Source organism: Haemorhous mexicanus, chromosome 3, assembly GCF_027477595.1.
Source record: "Haemorhous mexicanus isolate bHaeMex1 chromosome 3, bHaeMex1.pri, whole genome shotgun sequence".
In the NCBI taxonomy this organism is placed as follows: domain Eukaryota; kingdom Metazoa; phylum Chordata; class Aves; order Passeriformes; family Fringillidae; genus Haemorhous; species Haemorhous mexicanus.
The window spans coordinates 117,507,584-117,529,047 of NC_082343.1; the positions used below are offsets into that span (position 1 = coordinate 117,507,584).

At 61.1% G+C, this 21,464-nt stretch overlaps 2 protein-coding genes and 1 long non-coding RNA gene across 3 annotated transcripts in view; 1 reads left to right on the forward strand and 2 right to left on the reverse strand.

Annotated features, from left to right (window-relative positions):
- Window positions 1-479: 479 nt before the first annotated feature.
- GAREM2 (GRB2 associated regulator of MAPK1 subtype 2) lies at window positions 480-7,482 on the reverse strand. The gene is made up of 6 exons (XM_059843195.1): window positions 7,371-7,482; window positions 5,845-5,985; window positions 4,158-4,288; window positions 2,345-3,439; window positions 1,686-1,849; window positions 480-1,584 (listed from the first exon to the last, which is right to left on the reverse strand). Exons 1-6 carry the CDS (start codon window positions 7,480-7,482, stop codon window positions 732-734), a joined length of 2,496 nt encoding a protein of 831 aa, XP_059699178.1. The 3' UTR covers window positions 480-731.
- Window positions 7,483-12,546: 5,064 nt separating this feature from the next.
- RAB10 (RAB10, member RAS oncogene family) overlaps window positions 12,547-21,464 on the reverse strand; it is a 48,617-nt gene continuing 39,699 nt past the window's right edge. Inside the window, exons 4-6 of the mRNA XM_059843196.1 lie at window positions 16,238-16,327; window positions 15,125-15,226; window positions 12,547-12,975 (exon numbers count right to left, since the gene is read on the reverse strand). Coding sequence (XP_059699179.1) covers window positions 12,892-12,975; window positions 15,125-15,226; window positions 16,238-16,327 — 276 coding nt within the window. The 3' untranslated portion in view covers window positions 12,547-12,891. The remainder of the gene's footprint in view (window positions 12,976-15,124; window positions 15,227-16,237; window positions 16,328-21,464) is intronic.
- LOC132325650 (uncharacterized) overlaps window positions 15,313-21,464 on the forward strand; it is a 50,464-nt gene continuing 44,312 nt past the window's right edge. The window contains exon 1 of the long non-coding RNA XR_009485999.1: window positions 15,313-15,446. This is a non-coding gene — a long non-coding RNA (uncharacterized LOC132325650). The remainder of the gene's footprint in view (window positions 15,447-21,464) is intronic.

Consider the following 21,464-nt stretch of genomic DNA (forward strand, 5'->3'; position numbering starts at 1 on the left):
CTCAGGGGTTGTGAGGAGCCTCCAGCTCTCTCTGCCACGGGGTGATCCTGGCAGGTGATGCTGGCAGATGGACCTGCCTGTAATTGCAGATCGAGCAGCCAAAGGCCAGAGGGCCCCCCCGTGGGGAGAGATCGAGTTAAACTAAAAGGCTTTAAATCTCTGGGCACCTGTCACTGGCCTGCCCCCCCTTCCCTGGCTTCCTTTCCAGCTTCCAGCCATTTTCCTGCTCCCTGGCAGGCCCTGGGCCATGGCTGAACCCTGCTGGCTCTTCATGTCACCTCTCCGTCTTTCAAATTTCCCAGAGCAAAACTGGGCCAAGGCATCATCTCATCTGCCTCTGCTGAGTGCTGGGGGAGGCACGGGGCTGATAATCCCTTCCCAAGAGATGGGAAGGGTCTGCCAGGAGGGGAGAAACCTCTCAGAGCATCCGTCCTCCCCACTTCCCCTCTCCCCGAGCAAAGGCCTTCTCTGGGGGCTCATTACTCTCCCATACATTTATTATGCTAATCCACAAGGATTAAGTTAAACCAGTAGACGCGAAATCCAGTGTTTTCCAGCCCTTTGGGGCCAAAATTACTGTCCAGTGTTAAAAGGGAAGGGGGGGAAGGGCTGGGCAATGGGAGAGGAGAACCTGCAGCATCAGAGAGGGACGGGAGTGGGGCCACCCAGAGCCGTGCTCCAGGTGACTTGGGGACCCCCCCCGGCCCGTGCAGGGGGCCCCCGGCGTGGCACTAGATCTTGGGGCGCCAGCCCTTGATGAACTGCATGATCTTCTTCACCTGGAGCTTGGTGAGGCGGAAGTCGTCGGCCAGGATCTCCTCGCTGAGCTGCACGAAGATGCTGCCGTCGATTCTCTCGCGGGCGAAGAAGCTCACGACGTCCTCGGAGAGGCCGATGAAGCGCAGGCACTTGGACACCTCCTCCAGCGACAGCGCCGACAGGTCGGCGGGGGGCAGCCAGGCCGGGCTGTCCCCGCTGGGCCGGGGGGCGGCCGGCGGGGCTGCCCCATCGCCCCTCGCCGCCGGCGGCACCTCGATGACCCCCTGGGCCAGGTACAGGCGGGTGACGCCCTCGGCCCCGCGCAGGACGGCGGGGGACAGCGGGGCCGCCCCCCGGATGACGATGCCGTCCCCGTCCAAGCCCTTGGGGGGCCGTGGGGGGGCCGCCGGCTCCTCGGCGGGGGCGAAGGGCTCCGGCGAGGAGGAAGAGGAGGGAGCGGCCGGGGCCGAAGGCGCTTTGGACCACTCGGGACTCTCCGGCCACTCTGCCGGGCCGGCGAAGGGGTTGAGCGCGCCGAAAGGGGCAAAGCGCTTTTGGGGGTGAGGGGGCTTGAGGCGGGGGCAGCTGCGGAAGGGCTTCAGGGGGGGCTCGGTCCCCAGCAGCGGCGTGGAGCAGCCGCTGCCCGCCCCGGCGCTCGCCTCGGGGAACGCCCAGGGGTCGGACCAGGAGCTGGGCGCGGGCTGGGCGGGGGGCAGCGGCCGCCCCGGGGGCTCGGCAGCCTTGCAGTCGGCCCAGGTGCAGGGGTAGCAGTACAGCGAGTACGCGTCCGGAGAGGGCGAGGCGCTGCCGCTCCGCGGGGCCGACCTGCCGGGGCGAGGGCAGGGTCACCATCACCCCGGCGCGGTGTCCCCATCCCCGGGTTTCCGGTACCCCCCACCCTCCCCGATGTCCCCGGAGCCACTCACCCGTCGTGGAGCCCCGAGGAGTAGTAGGAGAGGCTGGGGCTGGGCGAGGGCGCGGGCGCCAGCTTCGGGCAGCGCAGGGGGGCCGGGGGGCTGCAGGGGGCCGGGGGGCGGCTGCCCCGGGGCGGCACCGGGGGCGCGTTCAGCAGCCGGCACTCCTCCTTCACCTGGAACGGGGCAGCGCCGTCAGGGGCCCGGGGGGACCCGGGAATCCCCGCTGCTGGAGGGGGTGATGGGGGCTCGGGGACAGCCGGTCCTGCCCGGTGACAAAGCTCTGGGTGCAACTGGGGAGACTTGGGGCCCTCGTACCCCGTGGTGCGAGGAGACCAAAATGTTGGGGTACGCCGTGGTGAAGGGGAGCCTGAAATTTTGTGTAGGGAAGGCCAGGGGATCGGGGTACCCCACGGTTCCGGGCAGCCCAAGAGCTTGAGGTACCCGATGGCCCAGAGAACCCTGGGGAACCGAGGGTCGGTGATGGGCAGCCCTGAGGAACCGAGGTCTGAAGGTTTGGGTGACCAAGCCGTGTTGGGGAGGGACCCCAGGGCCAGGGGACAGGGAGGGGGTCGGGCTGCCCTGCCATGGGGCTGGCCTTGCCACGGATTGGCTGACAGGACCCCGGCGGTGCCATTCCCCATCCCCTGGGGACGGGAGCGGGCTCTTACCGCCTCCGATTTGGGTGGCACCGGGGGCGGGGTGTCCCCGCGGGGCTCGTCCCCGGGGCGATGCGGGGAGCCCAGCGGGGTGACAGCCCCGAAGGAGACGAGGTCGGGCCGGGCGCCGCTGCTGCCCAGCTCGCAGCAGCCCTCCGGGCTGGGATTGCTCCACAGCTCCTCGTAGGGAATCTCCAGCGGCTCCTGAGTCCTGAACTCGGGCTCGGCCCAGTCGGGCGTCATGTACTCCCGCTCGGGGTCGGGGAAGTCGGGCAGCGGCGGGCGCGGGGTGCCCCGCGGTCCCTGGCAGCGGGCGGGGGGCTCCCGGGGACCCCCGGAGCCGCAGGCACAGAGCGAGAGGCGCTGCAGGGGCTGGCTGAGCTCCTCTCGGGCGCAGGCGGGCAGGCAGAGCCGCAGGCGCCGCGGGCTCGCACATTCCTCCAGGAAGTCCGGCTTGGCCTCTCGCACGGCCCGCGAGTACTCGTCGGGGTTGAAGCGGTCGTGGCAATACGCGGCGCTGTCCCGCAGCAGCTTCTCCAGCTGCGGGTCCCCGGCCAGCAGCCCCTCGGGCAGCTGGAAGCGGGGCATGTCGGTCAGCAGCAAGAAGTGGAAGGGCACCAGCTCCTCCCGGCGCAGAATGCAGCACAGCACCACCGTCTTGGAGATGATGCTGACCAGCTTGTAGCAGTGGCCCTCTCGGATGGCGTGCAGGTCGTAGGGGTTGCGGGCGGGCCGGCTGGGCACGGCCACGTTGACGGGCAGCCGCACCTTCTCGATGATGCTGCGGATGGTGTGCTCGCCCTCCTGCAGGCGCAGCTCCAGCGGGCTGCGGGTGCTGAAGCGGCCCTTGCACTGGAAGGGCAGGCTCAGGCTCTCGTTGGTGCGGTGGTTCATGCAGATCAGACACGGCATCTTGCCCTTCACCTGCCGCGCCCCCGCCGCCGGCGCCGCCTTGCCCAGCTTGCGCAGGAGGGTGTTGAAACGCGACTTCTCCTTCACCGTCTTGGCGCACAGGATCTCCGCTTGCCCCATCAGCGTCAGCTCGTCCCCCGCGTTCAGCGTGAAGTTGTAAACCTCGCTGTCCTCGCTGAACTCCCCCGACACCACCTGCCCGCGACAGCCCCAACGTGGCACCCGCTGCCCTGCCCTGCGCCTCCGACACCCCAACACGACCCCTGATGTCCCACCAGCATCCCCTGATGTCCCACCACCATCCCTGAAATTCCACCACTATCCCTGATGTCCCACCAGCGTCCCTGAAGTTCCACCACCATCCCTGAAGTTCCACCACCATCCCAGACATCCCACCACCATCCCCTGATGTCCCACCACCATCCCTGAAGTTCCACCACCATCCCAGACATCCCACCACCATCCCCTGATGTCCCACCACCATCCCTGAAGTTCCACCACCATCCTGACATCATCCCACCATTAATTCCTGATTCCCCACTACCATCTCAAAGTCCCACCACCATCCCTGATGGCCCATCACCACTCCCTGCTGTCCCACTGTCCTCTCCTGATGTCCCAGCCCTGTCCCCTGCTTCCCCACACTCCCCCCTTTATTCCCCCCACCCTGCAGTGGTGTCCAACCAATATCCCCAATATGCCACCACTCACCCCTGGTGTCCCACCCCCAACCTTTGCTGTCCCACCATCCTCTCCTGATGTCCCACCAACCCCCAAAGTCCCTGTCCCCTCACCCCCGCTCCCCTCCTGCCCCACCACTGTCCTCGGTGTCCCCAGCCATCCCACCACCCCTCCCTGCTGTCCCACCAGTGTCCCCTGCTGCCCCAGCCCCGTTCCCCGCTGTCCCCAGGACCTTCACGCTGAAGGTGATGGCCTCCATGACGAAGATGCGGTCTGGGAAGATGCTGGCCACCTCCTCCACGCTGTTGAAGTACTGCACGGGCTCGCGGAGGTCCCGGTCCTGGTCCAGCAGCTTGAACTTCCCTGCGGGACCCCCGAGGTGAGAGGGGCCCGAGTCCTCACAGGGACCTCCTGTCACCCCCCTGGGGCCTTTCACGGGGGACAGCCACCCCTGAGGCAGCCTGGGGTCCCCACCACATCTTTGGGGACACTGCTGTGGGCTTTGCCAGTGGCCAAGTGCTGCAAGGGGACCCCAGAGCAGCCCCCGGGGGGTTTCTGGGTGGGACAAGGCACGGGGTACACGGGGTGTCCCAGCAGTGCCACTCGGCATCCCCAGAGCTGCAGGGACCCCTCACAAGCGTTCCTGGGAGTGCCCAGAGCAGCCCAAATTGCCAGGGGTGCCCAATACCCCCCAAAATCCCATCGCAGCCCTGCCGGGGCACAGTGACCCCACGGCTCGGGTGGGAGAGACACCGGGAAGGGAACCGGGCAGGGGAGTGGGGAAAGGCAGGAACGGGGAAAGGCAGGAGCGGGAACGGGGAAAGGAGGAACGGGAATGGGGAAAGGAGGAACGGGAACGGGCAAAGGCAGGAACGGGAATGGGGAAAGGAGGAACGGGGAAAGGAGGAGCGGGAACGGGGAAAGGCAGGAACGGGAACGGGCAAAGGCAGGAACGGGAACGGGGAAGGGCAGGAACGGGAATGGGGAAGGGCAGGAACGGGAATGGGGAAGGGCAGGAATGAGAACGGGGAAGGGCAGGAACGGGAATGGGGAAGGGCAGGAACGGGAACGGGGAAGGGCAGGAATAGGAGACGGAAAGGGCAGGAACGGGAACGGGGAAAGGCAGGAACGAGAGCGGAAGAGTTGCAGCCCCAGCGAAGCCGCCTCCACCGGCATCGGCTGCCGGGCACGGACCTGAGGGGAATATTAATTCCCCGCCCGGCCGGCGGAGCTGGGACACCAGAGCTTCTCTCTTGGCTCTGGAGGCACCCGAGGCTGGAGCCGGCTCAGCCCCACATCCCGGGGCAGCGCTGGGCACGGCCGACCCCGGAACGCTGTTAACACACTGCCCAGCCCCTGCAGCCCCCGTGGGACGGGTGATTAACCCCTCCCCCGCTCCATTTCCCATTATTTATTTATTAGCAGGACTCATTACCGCCGTGGAGCACTTAGAGGGGTCATTAAGGCTCTGGCGGCTGCCGGCAGAGGCAGCTCTGCACCTTCGTCTGCACTGCCGGCCCCAACCCGGCCCCATCCTCATCCTCACCCTCATCCTCATCCTCATCCCAGCCCAGCTCATCCCTGTCCCTTTTCCCCATCCCATCCTCATCACTCTCCCTTTTCCAGATCTGTCCCATCCTACCCCATCCTCATCCCTGTCCTTGTCTGCATCCCATCCCATGGATCCCATCCCATCCCATGCCATCCCAATCCCAATCCCCGCCAGTCCCCTCTGCAGCTCTGCCAGGGGTGGGGGCAGCCCCCAAACCAGAACATCTCCTACCCCAAAACTGGACCTTACTGGACCTCACTGGAGCAGCCCCAGCAGGTGGAGGCGGGGGGGGGGGGGGGGACAGGTCCCGGCTCTGCTGGCCCAGGGACACCATTCTCGTTGTCACCATTGTCCCCAGCCCCCCCACCTGGGTACTGGAGCGGGATGTCGATTTTGGGCCCGATGACGTAGTGTCCCTCCTCCAGGCTGTGCGCTGTCACCGTCGTCCACTGCCGGCACGAGTGGACCAGAAGCACGTCCTGGGCTGTCACCCCCTCCACGCGCTCACCTGCGGGGGACAGGGTTGTCACCACTGCCAGCCCCCCCCGCCCCGCCCCCCCGCGCCGCTGGACGGACGGACGGACGGACGGACGGACGGAGCGAGGGATGAGCAGGTGCCGCTGCCAAGAGGCGCCAGTTGCCCAGGAAACAATTTCTTTGTCCCCCCTGAAAAGCTGCAGCCGCCGCAAACAAGAAGTTTATTGAATCGGGGCCGGTGCAGGCTCCCCCGGGAGCCCTCCAGAACCGCGGCACCCCGACACCCCCAGGCACCCCCTGCAGCCGGGATGGGCCCTGCCCCGGGGGGGACACGGCCAGGCCGGGGGTCCCCACAGCCCCTGCTCCCCACATCCCTGCTCCCCACCCAGCCTGGGCTGGGGGGCTCACAGCCAGGCCCCCCCAGCCAGGCCGTGTCCCAGCGAGGGTGGGGAGGGGACACGGTGGCTCCCGGCCCCTGCCAGCACCTCCAGAGTGTCACCCGGAAGGGTGACAGTGGGGAAAGTGCTGGGCCATGGCTGGGTGCAGTGGGAGCAGCCTGGGCCCCACAACTTCCCCTCCTCACATCCCTGAGGGGCAGCCCAGGGACCCCCCTGAGGGGCAGCCCCCGGCCCCCCCCTGCCCCAGCCCCCCCAGCCGGAAGGACCCCACCCGAGCAGCCCTGGAGCCGGAACAGCAGCTTGGGCTCACCTGGCTCCAGCCTTCCTCCCTCCCTCCCTCCCTCCTCCTCCTCAGCAATCCAGGCTCCTTCCTTCTCCTGGTCCCTCCGCTCTTTCTCCTCCTCATCCCTTCAGCCTCTTCCAGCCTACTCTTCACCCCTCCAGCCTTCCTCTCTCCTTCCACCTCCTCCTCACTTCTCCAGTCACCATTCCTCCTCCTCCTCACCTCTTCGTCTTTCCTCCACTCTCCATCCCTCCACTCTCCATCCCTTCCTCCGAGCCTTTCGCCCTTCCTCCTCCTCACTCTCAAGCCTTCCTCACTCCCCCTACCCTCCACTGCTCCCTGCTCCTCATCGCTCCAGTCTCCCTCCCTCCTCTTCGTCTGCCCAGACTTCCTCCCTCCCTCTTCCCGGTCCCTTCGTCCTTCGTCTCTTCCTTTCCCTCATCACTCCAACCTCCCTCCCTCCTCGTCCTCACTCTCCAGCCTTCCTCCCTCCCTCCCCATCCCTCCGCCTTCCACCCCTCCCTCCTCCTCATCACTCCATCCTTCCTCCCTCCTCCTCATCACTCCAGCCTCACTCTCCGTCCCTCCATCCTCCCTCCCTCCCCTGGTCCCTCCAGCCTTCCTCCCACCCTCCTCCTCCTCCCCATCACTCCAACCTCCCTCCCTCCCTCCTCCTCCTCCTTCTCGTCCCTCCAGACTTCATCCCCCCCTCGTGTCCTCCCCCGCCGGGCTCACCCTGCCCGAGGCAGACGAGGGTGGGCAGGCGGCACTGGCTGACGATGGCGTCGAGGGGCAGCGCCGCGGGGCTCCAGCGGAGCCGGGCCAGCCCCGCCGCGAGCTTCTCCATCGCATCGCGGCTCAGGCCGGCCCCGGGCCGGGCTCCATCGCCGCCGCCGCCGGGCCGGGGCCGGGGCGGGGGGCGGGGGGCGGCGGGAGCGGGGCAGGAGGAGCCGCCCCCCGCCCGCCCCCGGCCCCTCCTGCCCGCCCGCCCCGGCAGGCGGAACCCCCCCGGCGAGGGCGGGGAGGCAGCGGCGGGCGGGGACCCCCGTGCGGGGCACCCCCTCGGGACCGGGCACCCCCTCGGGACCGGGCATCCCCTCGGGACCGGGCATCCCCCCCCCGGGCCGGGCATCCCCCGGCGGGGCCGCTCCGGGGGTGTCCCGGGGGGGACGCGCTGCCCCGCGGGGTAGGGGGCGGCTCCGCCCGCGTCCTCGGGGTCCGGGGGGCTCAGCCCCGGCTCGCCCCGGGGTCCCGGGGGTTCGGCTCTCTCTGGCCGCCGAGGGAACGGGGCGGGGGGCGCCTCGGGGACCCTCCCCCGTCCCGTCCCGCTGCTGGAGGCGCGGAGTCGCCGGGAGCTGCCGGGGGTCCCAAGAGAGGGCTGCGGGGGGCACAAGGGACCAGTGGGGCACCGGGGGGACCCCGATACCGCCCCACACCCCGATGTCCCAGCCGGGACCCCCCGGCCCGGCTCTGCCGCCCAGGCGCGGAGCTCAAAGGGCACCGGGAGAGGGGCCGGGGACATCACAGCCAGCGGGGACCCTCGGCAGCGACATCAGCGTCACCCCGAGCGGGGACTCCGCACCCTGCGGACTCCTGGCCACCCTGAGCGGGGGACACCGGAGCCGGTGGGTGCCAGCACCCCTCGGTCACTCAGCCCGGGGGTCGGGGAAGCTCCGGTCCCGCTCTGCAGCCTCTCGTCCGGGACCCCCCTCCCCGGTCCTTTGCCGGCTGCGTCCCCACTCCGCTGGAGACTGGGCTGAGGAGGATGAGGGAGTGGAGGAAGCCGCACGTGCCCGGCCCTGGGGAGGTGTCACCGTGTGCTGTCCCCTGCCCCCGTCACTGTCCGCCGGGCCAAGCACAAGGGGAGGCCGCTGGACCGGGCGGAGCAGGGATGGGATGGAGCAGGGGTGGAACAGTGAGAAAAAGGTGAAGCAGGAGCGGGGAAGGAGCTGGAATGGGATGGAGCAGGGATGGGGAAGGAACAGGGAAAACGACGGAGCAGCATTAGGGAAGGAGCAGGGATGGGGAAGGAGCAGGGAAAGGGAGGGAAAAGCTGTAGGAAAGGAGAGGAAGGGCACGTATGGAACAGAGTTGGGATGGGGATGGAGCCGGGATGGGGATGGAGCTGGGATGGGGATGAAGCTGGGATAGGGACAGCAAGGAGGATACAACTGCAGGAGGAGGAGGAGGAGGATGGGGAAAGACCCAAGCCTCACTGCCGAGGGTGTCACGGACAAGCGGGACACTGGATAGCGTCCATGTGGGAAAGGTCCCTGCCAGGTCCCCCCCCGCCCCCCGAGGCTCCCTGGGAGTTCCCCCCCCAAAATCCCCCACCCATGGGTGGCTGTGCGGGGCTCTCCCACGCCGTGAGCCCCCGGGATGGGAGGATTTGGGATCGCTGAGCTGCTCCCCACGGCCTCGGCCCCTGCCAGGGACTGCCGGGCACCGCGGCCATGACACACTCCCGGCTTTATTCCCAGCAGCGGCACAAAAACAGCCTCTCCCGGATACCGGCGCCATGGGAACGGGGACACCATGGCAGCAGGGACACTGTGGGAACAGGGACACACTGTGGCAGTGGGGACACCGCGGCATGGGGACACTGTGTCAGCAGGGACACCATGGCAGCAGGGACACCGCGGCATGGGGACACTGTGGGAATAGGGACACTGTGGGAACAAGGACACCACGGCAGCGGGAGGGCAGCAGCAGCAATGGGTCCTCTGCTGTCCCTGGGACGGTCCCTCACTGGGCTTTGCTGGAGGGGACATCCCCGGCCGCAGAGGCTGCAGGGAACACCCAGCTCCGGGGGCTGGAGAGCTGGCAGAGGGGACAGGGTGGGGAAGGACAGTGACACAGCAGTGGGAGCTCTTGGAGAGCTGGAACAGCCACCCCTGATTCCCACCCCAGACAGGGGTGCAGAACATGGGGTGGAACAGCTGCTTCCCAAAAAACACCCAAAGGGCCTCCCCAGCAGGGCCCCGGAGGAGACCTCACACCCCCAAGCTGGTGTCCCCCCCCCCGGGGGCTCCACGTCGGGATGGGGCAGCCTCGGAGCCTCCGCTGCCCTTCCCACCCTCCTGCCCTCGGCAAACGCCACCGGCAGCGTCGGGAAAGGCGGCAGGAACAGCTCCACCCCAGCCAAACCAGTCCTGGAATTCTGGGGGACTCATCCCACCTCCTCCGGGGCTGGGCTCACTCCCACCGGAGCCAGAGGGAATTCAAAAGAGCCAGGAATTCACCAGTGCAAGTTTATAAAAGCTTTTATTTGCTCTTGGTACGACCAAGAATGGGACAGTGATCTTTTATACAATTTGATACAGTAAGTGGTACAAAAGAATGTGTTTTAAATAAAAAGCCAGAGTGGAGTAGCAAAAATATTAAAAGATTAAGTAAAAAATTGTCGGCATGGGAATTAATCCAAGACCTTGATGCTGTTTTATTCCACCGTCCGAGGGCACGAAGCGCCGCGGCGACCCCGGCGTGTGACACGGCCGTGGGACAGAGCCAAGCTCGGGTTTGGTTTAGCAGGACCAATTTCATCGTTTAACACTTTTTTGGTGACAAAAGGGCAGCGCTGAGCTCCCTCCGCGGGCGGGGCGGGGCACGGAGGGGCTGCTGACACCTCCCGCTGCCCTTCTCTACTCCACAGGGCTGGGCTGGGGTTCCAAGCAGAGGTTTCACAAGCAGTTAGTTTGGAACTAGCAGGGAGTTGAGATACCAGCAGACATCAAGTTACTGCAAACTCCTCCGACATGATCATTATTATTATTATTATTATTTTTAGGGGGTTTTTATCTGTTTCAGCATCGGCACCGACTCGTGCTGCTCCCTCCTCCCGGCCCCGCCCCGCCTGAGCCCGCGGGTGCGGCTGGAGCTTGGACAGGAACAGAAACAGACCCGATAGAAACAGCTCGGTTTTATTGACGGGGAGGGACGAGGGGGCGGCGGCGGCAGCGAGTGGCACCAGCGAGTGGCACCAGCGAGTGGCACCAGCGAGTGGCCTGGGCTCCACCTGTGCCTGCAACGGGCACAGCGTCTACAAAGGGGTCACACACAGGGAGCCGAGCCCCTGCAAGCAAATAAAAAGCTCACGTTTAAAACAAGGATTATAAAAAAAATAAACCCCTTGATGTAGATTTCGCCTTTTTTTTTTCCCTTTTTGATCACGTTAGAAAGTGCAGATTTAGCCGAAAGTGGCCGGACTCTGTACAACGCTGAGCCCGAGCTCACCAGCCACTCGCCTGGGAAGGGTTAACACACACGGGGACAAAATGCCAAATACAGAGGGACAGGGAGACACCTCGGTGAGTCCCCAGGCGGGAAGGAGCCGCTCCGGACCAGGAGTTCCGTGTTTAAACACCGTCATTTCATTAAAATTCACTCAGCGTTAGCGGCTGCGGCGAGGGCGGAGCGGAGCCAGTCCCGGTGCCAGTCCCGGTGCCAGTCCCGGTGCCGGTGCCAGTCCCGGTGCCAGTCCCGGTGCCGGTCCCAGTGCCGGTCCCGGTGCCGGTCCCGGTGCCAGTCCCGGTGCCAGTCCCGGTGCCGGTGCCAGTCCCGGTGCCGGCCCCGGTGCCAGTCCCGGTGCCAGTCCCGGTGCCGGTGCCAGTCCCGGTCCCGGTGCCAACGCCGCGGCCAGAGCGAGGCACAGGCGGGGCCCAGGAGCGGAGCGGGGCTCGGGGCGGCTGCGGAGTGTCCTCCCCGCCGGGGCCGGGATTCACCGCCGGGGATCCACGCGGGGCAGCGTCCGCGCAGACGCTCCCGCGGGGGGAGCGCTCGGCAGCGGGAGCGGCGGTGCCGGGCCCCTCCTGCGGCGGGACAGGGCCGGCAGGGCCGGGTGACAGCGGCAGGAGCGGCAGGACAGGGCCGGCAGGGCCGGGTGACAGCGGCAGGAGCGGCAGGGAGCGCTGGAACGGCCGCTCCATCCCGGCCGGGATCGCCCGCCGGGATCCGGGGCGGGGCTGGCCCGGCACGGCCGGCGCGGCTGCGGACACTGGAGAGTGGAAAGTTTCCAGGGAGGTAATAAATTAAACTGCCCTCTGGCTGGTTTGTTTCCTTTCCTTTCCTTCTCTTTCCATCCAGTTCCGCTCAGCCCGGGCCCGGCCCCGCAGCCCTCGGAGCGGCCGGCGGGGGACAGAAGCTGGGAGCTCGTGTTAATGATCTGCTGTCAGTTTGGGGATCCATGTTATATTCATACACAGAAAGTAGACAACCACATCACCCTCCATAGAAACTAGTGCATGCAAATAACTCTTCCATATGGGGGGAAAGGCCGGGGCTACGCGGGAGGAGGGAACCACTAGTGACGGACAGGCCTAGGGGGGTTAGTAGGAATCTCAACATTTTTACCTCGGAAGCTAAATCAGTGCTTTGTATTAAATTTTTGGCAAACACACCGCGTTGCCATCCTTTCCATTAACACATCACACCATGGAGAAATGCAAATCAAAGCAGCATGCAGGCAAAAAAAAAAAAAAAGAAAGAAAAAGAAAGAGAAAAAAAAAAAGAAAGGAAAGAGCGGCAAACTGAGAAAAAAAAAAATGGCAGCAGGAAGAGTTGGGAACGGCAGGATTGGCAAGAGGAGACACAGCAGGTTACATGGAGTTTGCTTTTGTTTTGCACCACCCTTTGTCCTCGATGCATGACACCAACGTTACAGAAAGCAACCACTACAGAGGTCAGGACTCAATGGCACGGGGGGATGGGATGTCTCCTGCACATGCTTCCACCAGAAAAGAGAAAAGAAAGTGAAAATAAAAGTTCCTTTTTCCACATAAGGCACAGGACAAAGAAACCCCACTCACGGACTCAAGGCGAAAATGAGTTTTTCCTGGCTCTTGCCTGATGCATCTAGAGAATGTGGTGACTCAAGCACATGATCCATGACAGAAAATTCCACTGTTGTACAAAATCAATTGTTAATTCTAACCTTTATTCTTATACAATTTGCAGAAGAGAGTTGAGAATGATTGCTCTGGGGTTTAATGGCAGGAGGGACGGGACTATAATACAACCCAAACGTAGTGGTGAGCTGAGCAGGGACATGGAAATGAAGTCACGGAGATGAATTTCCTATACATGTGTTGAGAAAACTGGAGTAGGCAAAGCTGTCCTAGCCAGAAAACCAAGGGGAGGCAGGAGCTCGTTAAGATGAGGAACAGAACCATCGGTTTCAGGTTAAAAAACGGGCAGAGTGGTTTGTTTTGCAGCGAGAAAAAAGGGGCGGTGGATGGCGATTGGTGAGAGAGGAGAAGGTTCAGCAGCACTTGCTCTTCCAGCCCGTCACCCCACTGCCACTGCTGATATCTACATTTTCACTGTTGGGCTCTTTTACAGGGGTCTGCAAGGAAACAAGTGAACACAGTTAGATGGCTCTGGAGATTCCCCAGGAAAACACCCAGAGCTGGGGGCCGGCATCACCAGAGGGAACTGGGATCAGCTGGGCACAAAGAGCTCCTCAGAAAGGCAGGGAATCCTCCCCCCACTCCAGCAGGAATGTGCAAAACTAATTTAAGGGTTGTTTTCTGTTGTTTGGTTTGTTTTAAATAAATGGAAAGCTGGGAAAGAACCCAGTGCTTGAAGTGGGACCACCCAAAGTCAACTGAACTATTTTATGTTCTGCACGCAGAGCCAACGCTGGGTTTGGTGGAGTGAGGAAACCCCAGCCTACAAACACCACCAGCTGAACTCAGACAATGTGAACTAATGACCTCCAAAACCCAGAGCTTTTATGGATAAACTGGGCTTGTTCCCAGCCTCTGCTCCCTGCTCCTGGGACAGCTCCCAAGGAAGGACACACAAGCTCCTCCTTGTCACAGGACAGAACTTGGTGACACCAAAGCCAAAACCCCACGCCAGTGGGTTTGATCCAACACCAACATCTACTTCCAGCTGGCTGGAAAGGAACCTAAACCCTCACCACACTTCACTCCCCACATTCCTTTTTTAACTCTCTTTGTCACAGCCTTGCAGAAGAACCCCAGGAGGCCAAAAATGAAGATTTAAGGCCCAAAGGTTGGTATGGTTTGTAGCCTGACCTCCTGCTCACCAATGTTTTCACCCCATTTATCACACAAATCTTGTCAGAAACTGATTAAGAAATGCCTGAGGACTGCAGTGACAACTGGGTGACACTATCCACAGAATTAGCACACAGGAGAGGGAGGAAGGCAGGGCTGAGACAGGCTTGGGATGGGGTTCATTTGTGTAGGAACAGCAGCAAGGGCCAGGGCTGGCCAACCCAGGTGTCTGGAGCTCCAGAGCTCCCATGAGCTGCTCCTAGGCAGGAATGTTCCAGCACAGGGGTTTCTGTGTACACTGAGCCCCTGCCAGGGGAGTACATCCCACAGAAATGGTCCCAGGGCCACGCAGGGATCCAGCCCAGCTCAGTCCTGGATCACCTCAGTGGCACCTGCAGGAAGCTGATGGATTCTGTACTCCTGACAGAGGTCAGGGCACAGGTACAGCAGCTCTGGGCACACAGGATCTGCCACAGGCCATGGAGACAACCCAGGGTGGCAGCAGGGCCAGGGCAGTGCCTGTCCCTGTGCTGGCACTGCTGGGGCACCTCCAGTGCTGTGCCAGCTCTGGGCCCCTCCTGCCAGGAGAGACCTGGAGGGGCTGGAGCGTGTCCAGGGAATGGAGCTGGGAAGGGAATGGAGCCCCAGGAGGGGCTGAGGGAGCTGGGAAGGGGCTCAGCCTGGAGAAAAGGAGGCTCAGGGGGACCTTGTGGCTCTGCACAACTTCCTGTCAGGAGGGGACAGCCAGGGGGGGTCAGGCTCTGCTCCCAGGGAACAGGGACAGGACAAGGGGAAATGGCCTCAGGCTGGGCCAGGAGGGTTTAGATTGGATTTAGGGAAGAATTTCTTCCTGGAGAGGTTGTCCATCCCTGGAGGGATTTAAAAGCCCTGTGGATGTGGCACTTGGGGACATGGATCACTGGTGGCTCTGGCAGTGCTGGGGGATGATTTGACTTGGTGCTCTCAGAGAGCCTTTCCAGCCTCACTGACTCCATGGCTCCATGGCTCACTGCACCTCTCAGAAGGGGAGCCAAGCACCCAATGGAGCCCCCAAGGAAATGCCATGGCTGGCAGCACAGCTGGGAGTGGCAGAGCTCGTTCCTGCCCCACCCTGCACACCTGAACTCTCCCCAACAGCCCCTCAAGAGCTGGCAGTGCACTGACAGACACAGTGGCAGGAAAGGACAATTCTCTCCACACCAACAGAAACATTTAACCCCAGCACAGGCACAACAACCATGAGGGTAAGGGCCAAACAAACAGGAATTTCAGTTCTTGGCTCTGATGGATGTAACTCCCTGCAGGCAGGCCCTCTACAACAACAAAACATCAAACAAGCTACAGAAGTGCAGCCCTGCTCCTTCAGAGCTCAGCACAGCCAAGTCCAAGTGCAACCACACGGGTGAACAGCACAAGAGGAGAGCTGGAATTGCAGGATATTTGTTCCAAAGGAATGCTGTGAGCACCTACCTTTCGAAGAATGTCTTCTGCTAATGTGAGGAATGCCTTCTCAATGTTTATATTTGCTTTTGCACTAGTTTCAAAAAACCTAATACCGTGCTCCCTGGCAATCTGCAGCAAACAGAGAGAGGGAGGTTAGAGGTGCTGGGGATGTTCCAGTGGTGTCACCACCACTTTGGGAGCAGCAGCATTTATAAAGCAGGGAATACTGGACTGGACATGACCTCAGGTGTGCCCAGATGGGGAAGAGGCCACTGGACCCTGGGCTGTGCCAGCTCTGGGCCCCTCCTGCCAGGAGAGACCTGGAGGGGCTGGAGCCTGTCCAGGGAAGGTAATGGAGCCCCAGGAGGGGCTGAGGGAGCTGGGAAGGGGCTCAGCCTGGAGAAAAGGAGGCTCAGGGGGGACCTTGTGGCTCTGCACAGCTCCCTGACAGGAGGGGACAGCCAGGGGGGGTCGGGATCTGCTCCCAGGGAACAGGGACAGGACAAGGGGAAATGGCCTCAGGCTGGGCCAGGGCAGGCTCAGGGTGGACACCAGGAGGAATTTGTGCATGGAAAGGGTGCTCAGGCCTTGGCAGGGGCTGCCCAGGGAGGTTTGGAGTGCCCATCCCTGCAGGTGTCCAGGGAAGGCCTGGATGTGACACTGAGTGCCCTGGGCTGGGGACAAGGTGGGAATCAGGCACAGGCTGGATTCCTGCTCTGGGAGCTCTTTCCCAGCCTCAGGATTCTGGGATTCTGTGACTCCCTCCCAACTGGCACCAGCAGCACCAGCCAGGTGAGGTGGCTCAGAAGATTCAGAATGTCACAATTCAGAACAATTAAAATCTACTAAATAATCCCCACTCTGTGTCTGGGCCTAAGAGAACAGGCACCACACACTGTGACACTGTGAGGAACTTCTGGGATGTCTGGGAATTTTGAGTTATCAAAGGAAGCAGAAACTGCAGCTGAGCTCACCCCATTCATGGCAGTTTCTGAGCAAACATTCCCAGGATTCACATCCATCAGCTCCTGCATTCATTCCCTGGCACACCCCACTGGGGCATCCCAACCCCCTGGAGCAGGCAGAAGTCTTGGCAGTGATTTGCTGACTTGGATAAAGAAGTTTTTGTTTGATACTCACCTGTTCACCTTTTGCTTTTGGGACAACTCTTTTATCTTCCATGTCACACTTGTTTCCTAACAGCATCCTCTCCACATCCTCGTTGGCGTGCTGGAAGGACACAGGGACAGGGTTACAGGTCACACATCTCCCTCACACCCAAAATATCTGCTTCACTTTGATGTGGCCAGGCCACCACCTGCACCTGCACTTTGGGGACATTTACAGCTGCCCACGATGGAGCTTCATGCACTCAGTGGCAGAGGAAGGAGCTGTTAATTAACCCCAGCCTCTAATGACTTCCTAGCACTGGTTAATGGTTTTCTCCTCCCCACTTTGTCACTGCACAATGTGAGGGATGAGCCAGGGGAGAAAAAGGGACTGGGGAGGAACACAGGGGGCAGGACCCAAAGAGAGAAATGAGAGAAGGGAACCAGAAACCAGAGAACAGGGCAGGGTCTCCAAAGGGAGAGGAGGGGAGGGGGTGGTGTTGCCTGCACGGTGTGGGGTCAGAGGATGCAGTGTCAGCCTGGCAGGGATGAGCAATCCCAGATCCAGCCCCTCCCCTGCAGCACAGGCCTCTCTGGAGGGGGAATAGGGATCATTTCTCATCAGTCCTGGGGAGCTGGGGAGGTCCTGTCTCCCTGCAGGTTGGCCAGTGTGATGCCAGGCTCCTGGAAGTACTGAAGGAGGATCCAGGAACTCCAGGAGCTGGGGAAGGTCCTGGAGCAGGTCACCTGGGCTGTGCAGGACAAGCAGGAGACCAGGCCCAGCCAGTCTGGCTTGGTGACAGGTCCTGCCTGACCACCCCGATCTCCTTCTGTGACAGTGAGACCTTAATGGAGGAGGGAAAGGCTGTGGATGCATCTGCCTGGGCTCTGCTGAAGCCTTTGGCACCTTTTCCCATGGCATTCTCCTGGAGAAACTGCTGGTCCTGCCTTGGATAGGTGCACCCTGCTGGGATAAACCTGGGCATGGAGGCCCATCCAGCTGGGCACAGGCACCAGGGGGCTCAGGGGATGTTCCTCCTGGGTGAGGATGCTCCTCCTGGGTGAGGATGTTCCTCCTGGGTGAGGATGTTCCTCCTGGGTGAGGATGTTCCTCCTGGGGGAGGATGTTCCTCCTGGGTGAGGATGTTCCTCCTGGGTGAGGATGTTCCTCCTGGGTAGCTGGATGTGGAGCAGCCTCTCCAGGCTGATCTCCTCAGGCACCTTCAGTGCCTGGAGCAGAACTGCTCCATGGGGCTTTTCCAAACACCAGAGGGTGTAAAGAGGGAATTGGAGTGGGTTAATTGTTTATTCCTGGCTGGAAAAACCTGGGCATGGAGGCCCATCCAGCTGGGCACGGGCACCAGGGGGCTCAGGGCTGGGTCAGTCCTGCCCAACACCTCCAGGGCATGGAGGGCACCAGCCTGGCTCAGCTCAGGGACAGCCCCAGGGGGTGGGAAGTGCCTCTGCTGGGGGCTCTGCAGAGGGACCAGGACAGCCTGGATCCATGGCCTGGGGCCACTGGGGTGAGGGACAACAAGGCCAACAGCTGGGTCCTGCCCTGGGGTCACACCAACCCCAGGGAACCCTGCAGAGGGGTTGGAAAACTGCTGGGCAGGAAAGGACCTGGGAAAAATTCATTCCCCACAGCTGCCCAGGCAGGGCTGGAGTCCCCATCCCTGGAGGGATTTAAAAGCTGTGAGGATGTGGCACTTGGGGACATGGGGCAGTGGTGGCCTTGGCAGTGCAGGGGATGAGGAAAATCCTCCAAAGGATTTTTCCAGCCTCAGTGCCTCTGTGATTTCTGCAAAGACACTCCACTTCTGAGCTTCTCCCATAACAAAAACAGCTCCCTAAGGTGTCAATGTCCCTTTGACAGCCACAGCCCCTGAGCAGCCTCCTCAAAACACCTGAAACCACCTGGAAACACCTGCCCACATTGGAAACACGAGGGACCAAAAGCCCTGGAGGTACCAATGACATCCATCACTCACCTGGGACACCTCAGAGTTTTTAACAAAGCAACTGCAGAGTCCAAAGGCCTCAGTTTCAGGTTTATTCCAACCCACTGCTGAGTCTCCTCCTGTGCTGCCTTATCCCCTCTCCTGTCCCCACCACACAGGGCACTTCTCCATAAACACCATCGTGTCCCACTTCTCACGCTGGGAAATTCAAACCCCAACATCTCATTTTTGCTGTGCTGCTTTCTCCAGCCTCAGGGCTCCACTGAGCAGTGCCTGACAGCCCCTACCTGTGCTCAGCTCTACAGGGCCACCTCTGTGCTTTCTGGGAAAATCCAAACATTTATTCCACTTGGGAGCAGCATAACAAAACCAAGAACTACCAGTTGTGCTGCTCTCTTGCCATCTCAGAATTCATAGAGGATGAACTCGTGGGGATCCAAGCACTTAATGCTTCCACATCTCTTTTCTTCTGCTTCACTTGACCTTGCCAGAAATTTTCCAGCCTCCCTAGTTCTCCTCTGCCCAGGGCAATGATCAGCTACCAGGAGCCAGGCTACCTGCACCAGCCATGAGAAACCTCCAAATATTTCATGACATGATTAAGAGGGAGTGGAAATGTTGATGTTGAATTACCCTGGAGGATTTCCATGCTCACACTCAGTGTCTTAGGTTGGAAATGGGGGTGTGTGTATTTCCCATCTGTCAGAGGTGGGGCTGTTATCCTCTGTTCTTAGGGCAGTTTTCTTTATCTCTCCCACAACCAGTCCTACCTCCAGGAGATCTCTGCTGTTAATGGGCCATTGATTATTAATTATCTTCTGTCCCTGGCCAGTGAGTGCCCCTGCATGGCTGATAAAATTCCATCATCCCACTGGGGAGATGCTCTGCCCAGGGGAGGAGCCAAGCATTCCTACCTGGATACAATCTGAAGTTTTGGGATACCACAGCAGCCTTTGCCCACTGCATTCCCAGAGCAGCTTTCTCCTGCCCTGCATTCCCAGAGGGAGAGCAGGCCCATCTCCAGCAGCCCTGGAGCTCCAGAGGAAAACTCCCCCCTTGTGCAGGATCCCTGCTCCAGCAGAACCACAGCTGGCACTGCAGGAGGGCTGAGCCCCCCTGGGATGGGACTGTGCCACCACCCTGAGCCCCCCTGGGATGGGACTGTGCCACCACCCTGAGCCCCCCTGGGATGGGACTGTGCCACCACCCTGAGCCCCCCTGGGATGGGACTGTGCCACCACCCTGAGCCACCCTGGGATGGGACTGTGCCACCACCCTGGGATGGGACTGTGCCACCACCCTGGGATGGGACTGTGCCACCACCCTGAGATGGGACTGTGCCACCACCCTGGGATGGGACTGTGCCACCACCCTGGGATGGGACTGTGCCACCACCCTGAGCCCTCCTGGGATGGGACTGTGCCACCACCCTGAGCCCTCCTGGGATGGGACTGTGCCACCACCCTGGGATGGGACTGTGCCACCACCCTGACACACCCTGGGGTGGGACTGTGCCACCACCCTGAGCCCCCCTGGGATGGGACTGTGCCACCACCCTGAGCCCCCTGGGATGGGACTGTGCCACCACCCTGAGCCCCCCTGGGATGGGACTGTGCCACCACCCTGAGCCCCCCTGGGATGGGACTGTGCCACCACCCTGAGCCCCCCTGGGATGGGGCTGTGCCACCACCCTGAGCCCCCCTGGGATGGGACTGTGCCACCACCCTGAGCCCCCCTGGGATGGGACTGTGCCACCACCCTGAGCCCCCCTGGGATGGGACTGTGCCACCACCCTGAGCCCCCCTGGGATGGGGCTGTGCCACCACCCTGAGCCCCCCTGGGATGGGACTGTGCCACCACCCTGACACACAGCGTGCCAGGGCCTGCTCTGACTGGCAGTGCTGTTTTGGTTTGTTTGTACTATTGCATTTGTATTTTTAATTTCCCTAGTAAAGAACTGTCATTCCTCCTTCAATATCTTTCCCTGAGAGCCTCCTAATTTCAAAATTATAATAACTCAGAGGGAGTTTGTTTAAATTTTCCATTTCAAGGGAGGCTCCTGCCCTCCTTAGCACACACCTGTCTGTTCAAACCAAGACACTCAGGAGCAGCTACTGTGAGTAGTAACACACAGTGTAGCTACTCTGCAGCTCCTCCAGGCTGTGCTGCCCCTCTGCCCTCACTGTGAGGTGTGAGCTGCTCCCAAACCTGCCCTTCTCAGCTCCCAGTGTGCTCCTCACTGCCCACCCTGCTCCAGCACAGGCACACACTTTGCTCATGCTCACAGTGGATATTTCAGGACACCACAGGCTCCTGCTTAGTGTCCAGCTCCCCTTGTTGGATTTCTGGTTGTGAGAATTTCAGGCTTTCAGTGCTGACAGACTCTGGCCCCCAGGAGAGCACTGCATTTGACCTGAGGCCGTGGAGAAGCTTCCAGAATTGATTGACAGCACTGGGATTGTGGGTGTGGAGTTGGGTAGAAGTGTGTGATGTCACAGGGTGGGAAACTCAGAGTTTGGGGTTTTAGAATATGGTAATAAATATGGGGCAAGATGGAGGTTTTGGGGCAGTGGCAGTAAATTGCTCTAATTTACCTTCTTCTTCATGGGTTTGGGTGGAATTTTGTAATTGGACAGAAAAGCCCACCCTGCAGACTTTGAAGGTTACTGGGTTAAAAAGTGAAAATAATTTAGGTGTCAGTTTTTAATTGGACAGTTTAGCCTTAAGTAACCTTGTACCAAGAGATAGTTGGCCATTTTGTGCCTTGTTAGTGAAGAACTGCAGAACTCACTCCTGTGAGACTGTAATATTGATAAGAAATAATAAACACTGAGTCTGAACCATCCTCTTGAGTGCCTTCAAACCTCAACAGAGGCAGGAAAAGGAAGCCAAAAAAAGCACCTCTTGGCAGAGCTGAGCTCTGGGGACCCTGGGCTTCTTCTTCATGCTTCTTCATGGGTTTGGGTGGCATTTTGTAATTGGGCAGAAAAGTCCACATTGCGAGCTTTAAAAAATGAGTTATTGGGTTAAAAGTGAAAATAATTTAGGTGTCAGTTTTTAATTGGATAGTTTAGCCTTAAAAAACCTTGTACCAAGAGAATGTTAGCCATTTTGTGCCTTGTTGAACTGCAGAACTCACTGCTGTGAGGCTGTAACTCAGGTAAGAAATAATAAACACCTGACTCTGAATGTGACCCATCCTCTCGAGGGCCTTCAATCCTTGACAGAGGCAGGAGAAGGAAGCCCAAACCAGCAGCCCTGGCAGAGCTGAGCTCTGGGGAGCCTCTGGGGGAGCAC